General features: G+C 34.6%; 1 protein-coding gene across 1 annotated transcript in view; it reads left to right on the top strand.

Moving 5' to 3' along the window:
• The window catches only part of MNS1 (meiosis specific nuclear structural 1), a 33942-nt gene that overhangs the window by 455 nt on the left and 20260 nt on the right, over positions 1-13227 (top strand). The window contains exons 2-3 of the mRNA XM_038580493.1: positions 782-1003; positions 8341-8468. Of these exons, the coding sequence (XP_038436421.1) occupies positions 782-1003; positions 8341-8468 (350 nt within the window). The remainder of the gene's footprint in view (positions 1-781; positions 1004-8340; positions 8469-13227) is intronic.

Genomic DNA, 13227 nt, shown 5'->3' with positions numbered 1-13227 from the left:
CCTGCGGGTTAGCGCCGCCTTCGGCCCAGGGCCTGACCCTGGGGTCACGGGATCCGGTCCCGCGTCGGGCTCCCTGCATGGGGCCTGCTTCTCCCTCTGCCTGTGTCTCTGCCCCTCTCTCTGGGTCTCTCATGAATAAATAAATAAAATCTAAAAAAAAAGCATCGGTTGACTTATTAAATCTGTATTAGGAAAACCTGACCAGCTTCTGAGAGGCACTTTCTGGCCAAGGGTAAGGGAGGCGCTGGGGGGAATGAGGAGAGGAGGCCTTCTCTGTGCTGCGGTTGAGAGCTAGGTCTGTAGAGCTCGACTGCGGGTCTTTGAATCCCAGTATGCTATTTATTTAAGTTTTCGAGGAACCTTGGGTAAAGTTGCTTTTACTTTTCATGTCTCATCTAGAAGATGGGGAGTCATAAGAGAACTTTATAGATATATCAATATATTTATCTACCACGCGTACATTTTTTTATGTTACATTTCTCTGAATTTAGGAAGGAAGCCAAACGCCCTTTATTACTGTTTCCTATTTTTGTACCTGGAGCTTACAGAGGTATACTTTTTTTTTTTTTTTTTTTTTTTTAAGATTCTATATGTTCACGAGAGGCACAGAGAGCCTGATGTACGGGACTGAATCCCAAGACCCCAGGACCACGCACTGAGTCAAACGCACAGGTTCACCCACTGAGCCACCCAGCCATCCATACAGTGGTATACTTTTAAAAATCAGATTTTGGAATACCAAACTATGTGTGCTTTTTTTTTTTTTTTTCTCCCATTATAGGCTTCTAGAAGGCGAGCCTTGAGCTTCAGTGAAAGGCATCAGAAATTAGTAGATGTAAATTACGGCAAACAATTGCATGTCCAATCACTAAGAAAGATAGAGAATACTATCAAGGACCAGGTGGTGCATCATGAAAATGATGACCGCGTGGAGCGCAAGAGATTCCTCAGATTATTACAGAACGAACAATTTGAGTTGGATATGGAAGAAGCCATTCAAAAGGTACATTGTCTTATTCATTTTGACATTTTTTTTCTTCATTTTCTCCTCGGAAGTGATAAAAACCAACTGCTGATACTGGAATTGAGTAGATAGATAATAGCAGCAAAAGTAAAGGATGCCTCATTGTAGGTCAGCCAGCCCAGTGTAGTGATAAAGAGCTGGGTTTTTGGAGTTAGACTTTTATGACCTTAAATCCTAGTATCGCTGTACCTAAGCAAGCTCTGGAACCCTCGGTAAATTGATTTTACTTTTCTGCTTCATCTCTAAAATGAAAATTATAATAGTATTCATTTTGTAGGATTGTTTTAATAAGGAGTTAATACATGCAAAGCACTTGGAATGGTGCCTGTAACAGAGTAAGACTCAGGGTTTGGTTTTGTTTTTCATAAATACGAAATCCATAATTACTAACTTCCACAGTTTTGTTCATATAAGTAAAATTTGGTTGCTTTCCATAAAATAGGAAAGAAAAAATTTAAGAGTAGCTTTTCTGAATTTACTAAGATTAAAAATATTCATTCAATAGTAGAAAATGAACACGTATATATTGGATATGAATTAAGTACTCATATATTTTTGATCTTGAAATACTGCCTTGAATTCAGGTACAGTATGTATATAACTTAAAATATGGAGATAATTTTTCTGTGGAAACTTCTAAATATTTTAAAGGATGAGGGTGGTATAAAAGGGAGACCAAAATATGAAAAAAGTGTTCTGATATTTAAGTATTTTTTGAGTTTCTGCTGTATGTTAAACATTTTGTAGGATATTGGAATGGCAAAAGCAACTTTTAAAAGTGGTATCCATCCCTTTGAATTCCAAAATCATAAGGCTTAGATATAATTTTTCAACACTGAACAATAAGATCCTAGAGATCAGATATTTTTTCCTATGCTTTTTATTATTTTTTCTTTAAAGTCCCAGATGTCATGTCACCTCTTTCCCGAATACTTCAGTATGCATCTTATAAAATATAGATATTTCCTTACATAGTAGTAGAATAATGCCACTATCTCACCTAATAGAATTAACAATAAATTCTAGGTATCATTTAATGCCATTCCATAGTCAAGTTGTTATGATTGTGTCAAAATCTGCTTTTACAGTTGGTTTGTTTCTTGGGATCCACACAAGGTTCATACAGTGTATTTGGTTGTTATGTCTGTTAGGTACCTCCTAATCTAAAATGGTACCTCCCTCATCCTTTTTTTGTTTTTTGTTTTTTAAGAGAGGGAGAGAGAGAAAGAGTGGGAGAAGGGGCTGAAGGAGAGGGTGAGAGAGAATCTAAAGCAGGCTCCATGTCTAGTGCTAGTGCAGAGCCAATGTAAGGCTGGATCTCACAACCCTGAGATCATGACCTAAGCAGAAATCAAGAGTCAGACGCTTCACTGACTGAACCACTCTCGTACCCCCATCTTTTATATTTTTAACTTCATGTTTTTAACTTGTTAAATTAGGCCAGTGTTTTATAGGATATCCCATATTCTGAATTTACCTGTTTGCTTTCTCATTGGTTCATTTAATTTGTTTTCCTAACTTTTATATTTCCTCAAAATGGAAGTTAATCCTAAAGGCATGATTTAGGTACAACTTTTTGGCAATCACTCCATAGGTGATGCTATCCTTGACATTATGTCACATCAGCAGGCACATGATGTCTGCTTGGTCCACTTTTAGATGCTAATGTTGATAAACATGTATATTCTGGTACCTCTAGTGAGGTATTCTGGTTCCTTTTTTGTAGAATTCCGGATCAACCTGTCATTTGTGGTTTCACCAATGAATCTTTCCTTTCATTAGGAGTTGCATAACACTGATTTTCTAATTTTGTTATTCTTTTCACATTTAATTAGCTGAAATTCCTTTGTAAAGAACTTTCCCACATCAACTAGGGTTATTTGGTACCCTGAAATACAGTTATTACTGGAAAGGGAGATATATACTTAGTCTTCAGAGTACAGAAATGGTGCTCTGGTCACTTCCATTGGTGTCTCTGAATGTTGTTTTCTAAAATTATCTTTAGTTTTTGACTTTTTCCTTTTTTAAAAAAATCTTTATGAACTAATGGGTCTTCAATACTTGAATTAATTGCATTTATTATCCTTTTTGATGCTCAGATTGTCCCATCTTTGGCCAATGGATGTCTTAATTGGTTCTGTGTCCTTTTGACAAGATTCCCTTAATCTGTGTGATAGCTTTCTTGCTTTCTGTCAGTACAAGATGTGCCAGGCTAGTGATGGTTAATTTTATGTGTTGACTTTGTGCCATGGGGTGCCCAGATATTTAGCCAGACATTATCCTAGGTGTTTGGGGATGATATTAACATTTAAATTGGCACACTGAGTAAAGCAGATTGCCCTAATGTGGGTGGGCCCCATCCAATTGGATGAAGGCATGAATAGAACAAAATGACTGAATAAAAGGAACTACTCTTTCTTGACTGCCTTCTAATTGGAACATCAGCTTTTTCCCTGCCTTCACACTTGAACTGAAATATCAGCTGATTTTGAGTCTCAAGTTTGTCAGCCTTCAGACAGGAAATACACCATTGGTCCTCTTCTTTCTCAGGCCTCCGTGCTTATACTGGAACTAAACCATTGGATCTCCTGGGTCTCTGGCTTTCTGACTCACCCGTAAGATTGTGGGACTCACTTGAGCTGATGCATTATCCCATTTGTTCTTTTTCTCTGGCTAATACAAGGCTCATTTCTTAAAATTCTTGCTTCACACCTAGTGTCAGCCATTGTACCAAAAGCCATATTATCATCTAGTGGAGATAATATTTAGAGACAATTTTTGAGATAAATTTAGATTTATAATACAGTTGCAAAAAATAGTATAGAGGATTCCTGTATACCCTTCACCTGATTTCTCTTTATGTTAACATCTTACATAATCATAGAACAATTATCAAAACAAAGAAAACAGCCTTGATACAACATGTTAACTATAGGGTTTATTCAGATCTTATCAGTTTTTTCCATTAACATCTGTTTTTTGTTCCAGGAATACAAACGGCCTATAATTGTCATGTTTCCTTAGTTTCTAATCTGTAAGAGTTTTTCACTTTTTCCTGTACTTCATGACCTTGACAATTTTAAAGACTACAGTTCATTTATTATATTAGTTTTCAGTTGCTGTCTAACAAATTATCACAAATCTAGTGGGTAAAAACATTTATTACCTCACCGTTTCTGTAGGTCAGAAATCCAGACATGTTATGTAGCTGGATTGACCGTTTCACCTCACAAGGCTGAAATCCATTCTCATCTGAATCTTGGGGTCCTCCTCTAAGCTCATTTAAGTTGGCAGAATTCATGTTCTCATAGTTTATAAGACTGAGGCCCACATTTCCCAAAGATTGTTGACATTTCCTGCCATGTGATTTTTTTCCACAAAATGGCAGTCTGCCTTTGGTTTTCTGGTTTTCTTCTTGGTATTGACTTTTAGTTTATATCATTGTGGTTAGAAAAGGTGCTTGATATACCAATCTTCAGTTTATTGTGGTGTTTTTTGTTTTGTTTTGTTTTGTTTTTTTGTGGGCTAATGTGATCTATTCTGGAAAATGTTCTATGTGTGCTTGAGAAGAATGTGTATTCTGCTGCTTTTGGATGAAATGTTCTGTATATGTCTGTTAGAGTCACCTGGTCTAAGGTGTTGTGTAAAGCTGATGTTTCCTTATTGACGTTCTTATTTCTGTCAGATGATTTAAGTAGGGTGTAAAAGCCTCTACCATTATCATATTGCTGTCGATTTCCACCTTTCAGTGTGTTAATATTTGCTTTATATATCTTGGTGCTCCTATATTGGGTACATATATATTTATAGATTTTATATCTTCTTGCTTGATTGACCCCTTTATCATTATGTAATGCCCTTCTTTGTCTTTTATTATAGTCTTTGTTTTAAAGCTTTTTTTGTATGATATGAATATAGCTACCCTAGCCTTCTTTTCTTTTCCATGGATATTGTTTCCCTTCTAGGTTTATTGTCTTTCTTTAGTGTTGTGTTTAGAGTCCTTTCCCACTTTCTTTTACTTACTGTAAATTTTTGCTTTGTGTTACCATGAGGTAATTATGTATATAGCATATATTACATCTTATGTATGGAACAGTCTATTTTAGGTTGATACCAAATTAAACTTGAACTCATTCCAAAACTCTACATTTTTACCACGACCTTACATTTTATATTTTTGATGTCACATTTAACCTCTTACTTTAGTATCCCTTAATGTAGTTTTAGTTTATTTTATAATTTTTGTCTTTTCATGCTAGCTTTGTAAGTTGATTTATCTACCTTCACTACATATTTACCTTTTCCAGAGAAATTTTTACTTTCATATGTTTTCTTGTTAATTAGTGCCATTTCTTTTCAGCTTAAAAGGTCCCTTTAACATTTCTTGAAAAATCAGTTCAGTGGTGATGAACTCCTTTAGTTTGTGCTTATCTGAAAAACTCGGTATCTCCTATTCTGAGTGTTAACTTGCCAGGTACAGTATTCTTGGTTGTAAGTTTTGTCCTTTCAGCACTTTGAATAGGTCATGTCACTCCCTTCGGGCCTGAGCAGTTTTTGCTGAAAAATCTGCTGATAGCCTTGCAGGGTTTTTTGGGGGGGTAGGGCATGGGGTGGGTATGCAACAAAAGCTTGTACTGCTTTTAAGATTTTCTCTTTAAAATGGGAAATATCAGTGAGGGTGACAGAACATGAGAGACACCTAACTCTGGGAAACAAACAAGGGGTGGTGGAAAGGGAGGTGGGCAGGGTGTTGGGGTGACTGGGTGATGGGCACTGAGGAGGGCACTTGACGGGATGAGCACTGGGTGTTATGCTATATGTTGACAAATTGAACTCCAATAAAAAATATATACAAAAAAAAGATTTTCTCTTTAACTTTTGACATTTCAATTATGATGTATCTTGGTTTGGATCTCTTTGGTTCATTTTATTTGGAACTTTCTGGGCTTTCTGGACCTGGATATGTTTCCTTCTCCACGTTAGGTAAGTTTTCAGCCATTGTCTCTTCAAATTAGTTTTCTGCCCGTTTTCTCTTCCATCTCCTTTGGGAACCCTATAATGCAAATACTGTTTCACTTGATGTTGTCCCATAGATACTTTATCTTCATTTTTTTCGAATTCCTTTTTATTATTTTTTTCCGGCTCTGCTTGGGTGAGTCCAGTGCCCTGCTTTCCAGCTCTCTGATCCATCCTTCTGTTTTATCCAGTCTGCTGTAGAATCAATCCCCCAGTGTAATTTTCAGTTCAGTTATTATATTCTTCAGGTCTGATTTCTGTTTTGTACTTTCTTATATTTTATATCTCTTTGTTAAAGTTCCCACTGTGTCCTGAGTTCAGTGAGCATCTTTTATGTCTATTACTTTGAATTCTTTTTTCGGTAGATTATTTATCTCTGTATCATTAAGGTATTTTTATGATATTCTGTCTTATTCTCTCATCTGGAACATAGTTCTCTGTTTCTTCATATTGTTTGGCTGTTGCCCTGAATTAGGCAAAACAGCTACTCCTTTCAGTCTAGAAGAAGTGGCCTTGGAGAGGTGATGAAACTTCTCATTCACCATTGATTAGTTCTTGGTCGTCTCTTGAACCTTTGTCTAAACAGTCTGATTTATTCTATATATGTTTCTGTTGCTGAGGGTGTGCCAAGACCTGTCAGTTCCAAGGGGAGGAATCTTACTCACCTAAATTCAGGCTGAACGGAAGGTTAATCGATTGTAACAAATATACCACTTGGTGGGGGATATTGATAATGAGGTAGAGCAGTGCATGTGTGTGGGCAGTGGGAACTCTGTTATTTCTGCTCAGTTTTGCTGTGAACCCAAAACTGCTGTAAAAAATAGTCTGTTAAAAAAAAAGTCTTGAAACTAGATGGTGATGGTTGTTGCATAACACTGTGAATGTACTAAAAATTCAGTGAATTGTGAAGGGTGAATTGTGAAGTTGTGAATTGTGAAGGGTGAATTTTATGCTATGTGAATTAAAGCTCAATTTTAAAATAAATAACGTGTTCCAAGAACATTATATACATGGGATCAAACAGTATGTAATCTTCTGGGATTGGATTGTTTCACTCAGCTCAATTCCTAGAAAGTAATCCAGGTTGTTGCTAGTGTCAGTACTTCATTCCCTTTAGCCACTGAGTAGTATTCCATGGTATGGATGTAGCACAATTTATCTGCCTATTCACCCATTGAAGTATGTCTGTTTATTTCCAGTATTGGCTATCTTGAATAAATCTCCTGTAAACATTTGGGTATAGGTTTTTAAATAAACGTAAGTTTTCATTTCTCTGGGCTAAATGCATTAAGAGGGCTGTAATTGAGTCATATAGTAATTACATGTTAGCTTTATAACAAGCTACTGTTTTCCAGAGTGGCTCTGCCATTTTACATTCCCACCTAGCAATATGTGAGTAATGCAAGTTTCTCACCAACATTTGCTTTTGCCACTATTTTTTATTTAAGCCATCCTAATAGGTTTGTAGTGATCATTGTAATTTTAATTTGCATTTCCTGATGGCTAATGTTATTGAACATCTTCTCATGTGCTTATTCTTTCCAAATACAGAAGTTAGTCAAGCCTCTAGATAGTTCTACCATTTTATAGCAGATACAAAAGAGAAACAAGTTGAATGCTATCCTGGGGAAACAGTCAAATTCAGAACGTGGGACATTCTGTGGGCCACATATTCTAATTTCTACAACAAATCAGTGGCTTGGGGAAAAAAAGTATATATATGGGATAACTGTTACAGAATGAAAGAGACTTAAGAGAAATAATAACTAAATGCAACATATGGACCTTATTTGGATTTTGATTGAAAAAGCAAACAAAAAGTATCTTTGAGACAATTGGGAAAGCCTGAGAATGGACAAGGTATTATTCCTTACTAAGGAATTACTCTTATTTAGACATGCTAATGGCATGGTTGTTACATAAGATGAAATTCTTATCAGTTAGGGATTAATACTGAATTATTTATATAGTAATGACATATCTAGGATATATTTTAAAATAGTCTAGCAAAAAAAGAACAAAGAAAAAAATGAAATTGGAGTGGAAGAATAGAGAAAGAAGATTGGTAAAATATTGATAGTTATTGAAAGTGATGACTGCCTGAAGGTATACTTTAATCTTCTTCTTACTATTGATGATGTTTGAAATTTTCCATGGTAATATATCAGGAAAGTACTTATTGATATAGTATTTTGTATTTAAAAATAAAATACAAGTGTTTGTTGCTCTCAAGCCTTGATGAAAGAAAAATCTGATTCTAGAGGACAAATAACTAAAGTTACTTCTTAAAAAAAATTCAGGCAGAAGAAAACAAAAGATTGAGGGAACTCCAGCTTGAACAAGAAGAGAAGTTGGCTATGGAATTGGCAAAACTAAAACATGAAAGTCTAAAGGATGAAAAGATGAGGCAACAAGTAAGAGAAAACAGGTATCTTGGTTTTTATAAGTTTCACTTACTTTGTCTTTGCTTTTATGTAATGCTTAGCACCTAAGAGTGAAATTTACTTCTTTCTATCATTGCACTTAGTTAATATTTTGTCTGGAAACATTTATTGCTTTAAATGCTATATTTATTCATTTGAGAAAAGAAGTTATATTCAAAGAAGTAAAGTGTTTAAGGTGAAAATAAATAGCAATTTTTTCTCTTTCCTCTAAACATAGTTTTTTTAAATGACCTAAAAAAAAAAAAAAAGAAGACTCATGAGGGGCACCTGTGTGGCTCAGTCGTCTTAAGTGTCTGACTTTGGCTCAGGTCATGATCTGAGTCTCTGAGACCTGGGATTGAGCCGTGTGTTGGGCTCCCTGCTCATCGGGGAGTCTGTTTATCCCTCTGTTCCCCTCCTCCACGCTTGTGTGCTTTCTTTCAAATAAGTAAATAAATAAAATCTTTAGAAAAAATAGACTCATGAATCCTACTCTGAAGTAAGACCTTAGGTAATACATAATTAAATTTTCTACCCGGACATAAATTTCTTACAGCATTTCTGGAAAGTGGCTGGTCAGCTATAGCTCTAGCTCTCTAGTGATTGGGATAGGAACTTCTTTTTTCATTTAGTCCTAACTTTGAATAATCTTTTTTTTCCCTATTGTTTCATAATTAATTTCCCTATGACTTTCATGCATTTATCTCACTTCTGGTATCTGATGAAAAACATATTTAGTTCTTATTTAGGATATCTGTTCATATTTCTGAATCCCCTAGATGTTTTCTTCTGTAAGTTACATATCCTTCATTTGTTGCCTATATAATAAGGTTTCAAGCTTCTTCACCATCCTGGTTTTCTTCTGTAGATGTAATTTACATAATTATTGTTCCTTAATAAAATAATGGCTTCATAATTATGTATAATGCTCCAGGGTACTGCTTATTATCCCTAGTAGTGGGACTGTTAACCACATTGTTCTAAAATATGTTTCTTAAAAAAAATATATATATGTTTCTTCATGTTACCGAAGATGGATTTGCTTTTTAGGAACAGCCATGTCACACTGTTGATTAAAACTTAGGGCTCACTAAATGCCCATCCTATAGTTATATAGTTGAATATAGTAGCAATTTACTTTGATAGTTGATACATATTATCTTAACTGAGCCAGACTTCTGTAGGATATTATATGACCCCTGGGTTAGCTTCAAGGATTTTGAGCTTCATTAAATTATGTTTGACAAATGTACCCATTGTATTTTTCTGGGTCTACAACTTTTACCAAATTCTTTAAGAGATTACTAATGCCTAAAGATTTAAAATTGCCACTAATGTCTTCATATTGTTCTAGTTGCAAACTGTCTTTTTGAATATTAATTCTCCGATCATTGTTAGCTATCCCTCATGGGTTTATGTTATCTGAAGATGAAATAAATATTTCATCATGTATTTGTCTAATTCACTGATCTAAAAATTAAATAGACAAGGTGATTCAAATAAATGCTGTCTCTGAGAACAGAGTATCTGGAAAAAGTATAAAAGTGAGATCTGGAAGAGGAAGGAAACCAGAATGGTGAGTTGGCATTGGTAGCTACATTTCTCCTGGAGGTTCTGCTGATTCTAAAAGTATGGCTGAGAATTAAGAACTGAAGCAGAGCTTAGCCAATAAGTGAATCGCAAGGTGTTCAACATCATTTTACAAGTCTTATGCTCAAGATTTGGTTATTTTAGTGTCTGCTTTACTTCACTAATACACAGTTCAATTTGATTTTATTAGATAGAAACAGATGAAGAAATAATGTGGAATATATCCAGAATACAGCACAGAGAGACAAAAGGGTAGAAAAATAAGAAAGAAAACTTATAAGAGATAATGGCCATGATGAAAGGTTCAAACAGATGTATAACTTTAGTTCTGGTAATAGAAATAAAAGAGGATGATGCAGAAGCAGTATTTGAAGAGATAACTGTCAAGAATTTCCAAAAATGGTAAAAAATATAAAGCCACAGGTTAAAACACAACACATGATGAAAACTATGCCTATACTTATCCTAGTCAAAGTTTTGAAATCCAGCAATAAAGAAAACCATGAAAATCACAAAAGCAGCCCCACAAAAAACTTACCTTCAAAGAGCAGCAATAAGAAGTAGGACTAGATTTTGAAAGCCAGTAGTGAAAATTAGAAGACCGTGGATTTAAAGGGCTGAAAGAAAATAATGGCCCATCTAGAATTCTATACTTTGTGAAAATGTTCTTCAAACTTAAGGCAAAAATCATTCAGTTGGGTACGTTTTCTTTTCTTTCTTTCTTTCTTTTTTTTTTTTAAAGATTTTATTTACTTATTTATTCATGAGAGAGAGAGAGAGAAGCAGGCTCCATGCAGGGATCCTGATGTGGGACTCGATCCCTGGTCTCCCGGATCACATCCTGGGCTGAAGGCGGCGCTAAACCGCTGAGCCACCAGGCCTGTCCTAGTTGGGTTCGTTTTCAAATAGAGTATGCTGCTTTTCATCAGTGTCAAAACTAGTAATTCCACCCCTAAATAGATACCCACAAAGATTGGAAACTGAACCTTAATCAGATATTTGTACACTAATGTTTAATGCAGCATTATTCATTATTCACAATAACCAGAAAGTGGAAACAATCCAATGTCCATCAACAGATGAGTAGATAAACTCTGGTTTATATATGCAGTAGAATAACATTCAGTTATGAAAAGGAATGTAGTTCTGATACATGCTACAATATGGCTGAACCTTGAGAGGAATATGTTAAGTGAAATAAGCCAGACACAAGAGGATCAATACTGTATAATTCCACTTATGTGAAATAACTAGTACAGGTAAATTTATAGAGACAAAAAGTAGTCAGAGGTTACCAGGGGCTAGGGAAAGGGAGGGATGGGGAGTTAAACAAGCTTAAACAAGTACACTGTTTCTGTTTAGAGTGATGCAAAATTTTTGGAAATAATGGTAGATGGTTGTAGAACATTGTGAATGTAATCAACACCACAAAACTGTGCACTTAAGATAGTTAAAAATGGCAAATTTTTGTTTTATTGTATTTTACCACAATAAAAATATTATAGAACTAAAAAACCCCAAACATGGGGTTTAGCTAGAGCTTTTATTCAAGAGTAATTCATAATCAGAATAACTATTAGAAATGAAGGTTCCAGCTGGAATTATTAGAAAATGATCAGCAAATTTCAATCTGGAATGATTACAAAGAGGATGTAGAAGAACAATAAGAGCAGAAACAAATACATTAGAATATAAGCATAAAGTAGAATCAAAGCCAAAAATTGTGCCTTTATTTTTTATTTTTATTTTTTTCTATAAAATTGTGCCTTTAAAGAAGCTAATAAAATTGATAAAATTGATAAATGTAAAAGAATGCACAAATAACCAATTTTAGGAATGGATGATAGCATATCACTATAGATCATACAAATATTTGCTAGATCATAAGATATTGTGAACAATTTGATAGAAATAAATTTGAAAATTTAGATAAATTCATAAAAAATTTACCAAACTGATGGGCACAAGTAGAAACAGAAATGTAAGTGTTTCTATAACTTTTAAAGATATCTGTAATTAACTTTGTTCACAAACCTACATGGCTAGGCGTTTGGTGAATTTTACCAAACATTCAAATAATAGCACAGTCTTGTATAGTTTTGCAGAGTGAGACAAGAGGGAACACTTCCCGATCAGTACCTTAATAGGATTAAAAAAAAAAATGTAGATGAGTTTTTCTCTCGAATTTAGCTACTGTAATCTGAAATTAATCAATATCAAATCCAGTGGCATGTGAGAAAGATATATCTGACTATTTTAACTTATTCTAGGAATACAAAGTGACTTAGCTAGAAAATCAATAAGTGTAATTCATTCCATTAATAAAATATAATGAAAAATTGTATGAGCAGAAAAAGCCAATTGATTTAAATCAGCATTACTCTAAGATTAGAAAGGATTAGCAAATTAGGGATAAAATGGACTTTATAGTAACATCATACTTAATGGCAAACATTAAACACTTTACCTCTACTAGAAAGACAGGGATGCTTGCTATAATACCTTCTATTAACCATTGTATTGGACATACTAGCCAGTGCAATAAGTCAAGAAAAGTAAATGAAAGGTGTTAGGATTGGCAGTATAGAAATAAAACTTTCATTATTCCCAGATGATATGATTGTGTATGTAGAAAATCAAAAAGAGGGATCCCTGGGTGGCGCAGCGGTTTGGCGCCTGCCTTTGGCCCAGGGCACGATCCTAGAGATCCGGGATCGAATCCCACATTGGGCTCCCAGTGCATGGAGCCTGCTTCTCCCTCTGCCTGTGTCTCTGCGCCTCTCTCTCTCTGTGACTATCATAAATAAAAAAAAAAAAAAAAGAAAGAAAATCAAAAAGAATCTATGTATGAATTATAAGTTCAGCAGTGTTGTTGGATGTGAAGTCAATATACAATATTAGGTGTTTTCTGTGAATTAGCAACAATTAGAGAATGAAATTTTAAGAATAATTTGTATAAGAGCATAAATTTTTTTAAAAAGAGCATAAAAAATAAATACCTAATGAAATAGATATAAAACCTCAACACTGAAAGAAAACAAAAATAAACCATTACCAATAGAGTTTTTAAAAACCTAATTGGAAGGATATGCCATGTTTATTGAAGACCCAGTATTGTAAACATACCAATATTCTCCAAGTTGAGAATAATCAATATTCTCAGTATAATAATAA

Source organism: Canis lupus, chromosome 30, assembly GCF_011100685.1.
Source record: "Canis lupus familiaris isolate Mischka breed German Shepherd chromosome 30, alternate assembly UU_Cfam_GSD_1.0, whole genome shotgun sequence".
Lineage (NCBI taxonomy): Eukaryota > Metazoa > Chordata > Mammalia > Carnivora > Canidae > Canis > Canis lupus.
Note: the sequence above shows the minus strand (reverse complement) of the source record. Positions and strands in the feature narration are given on the sequence as shown.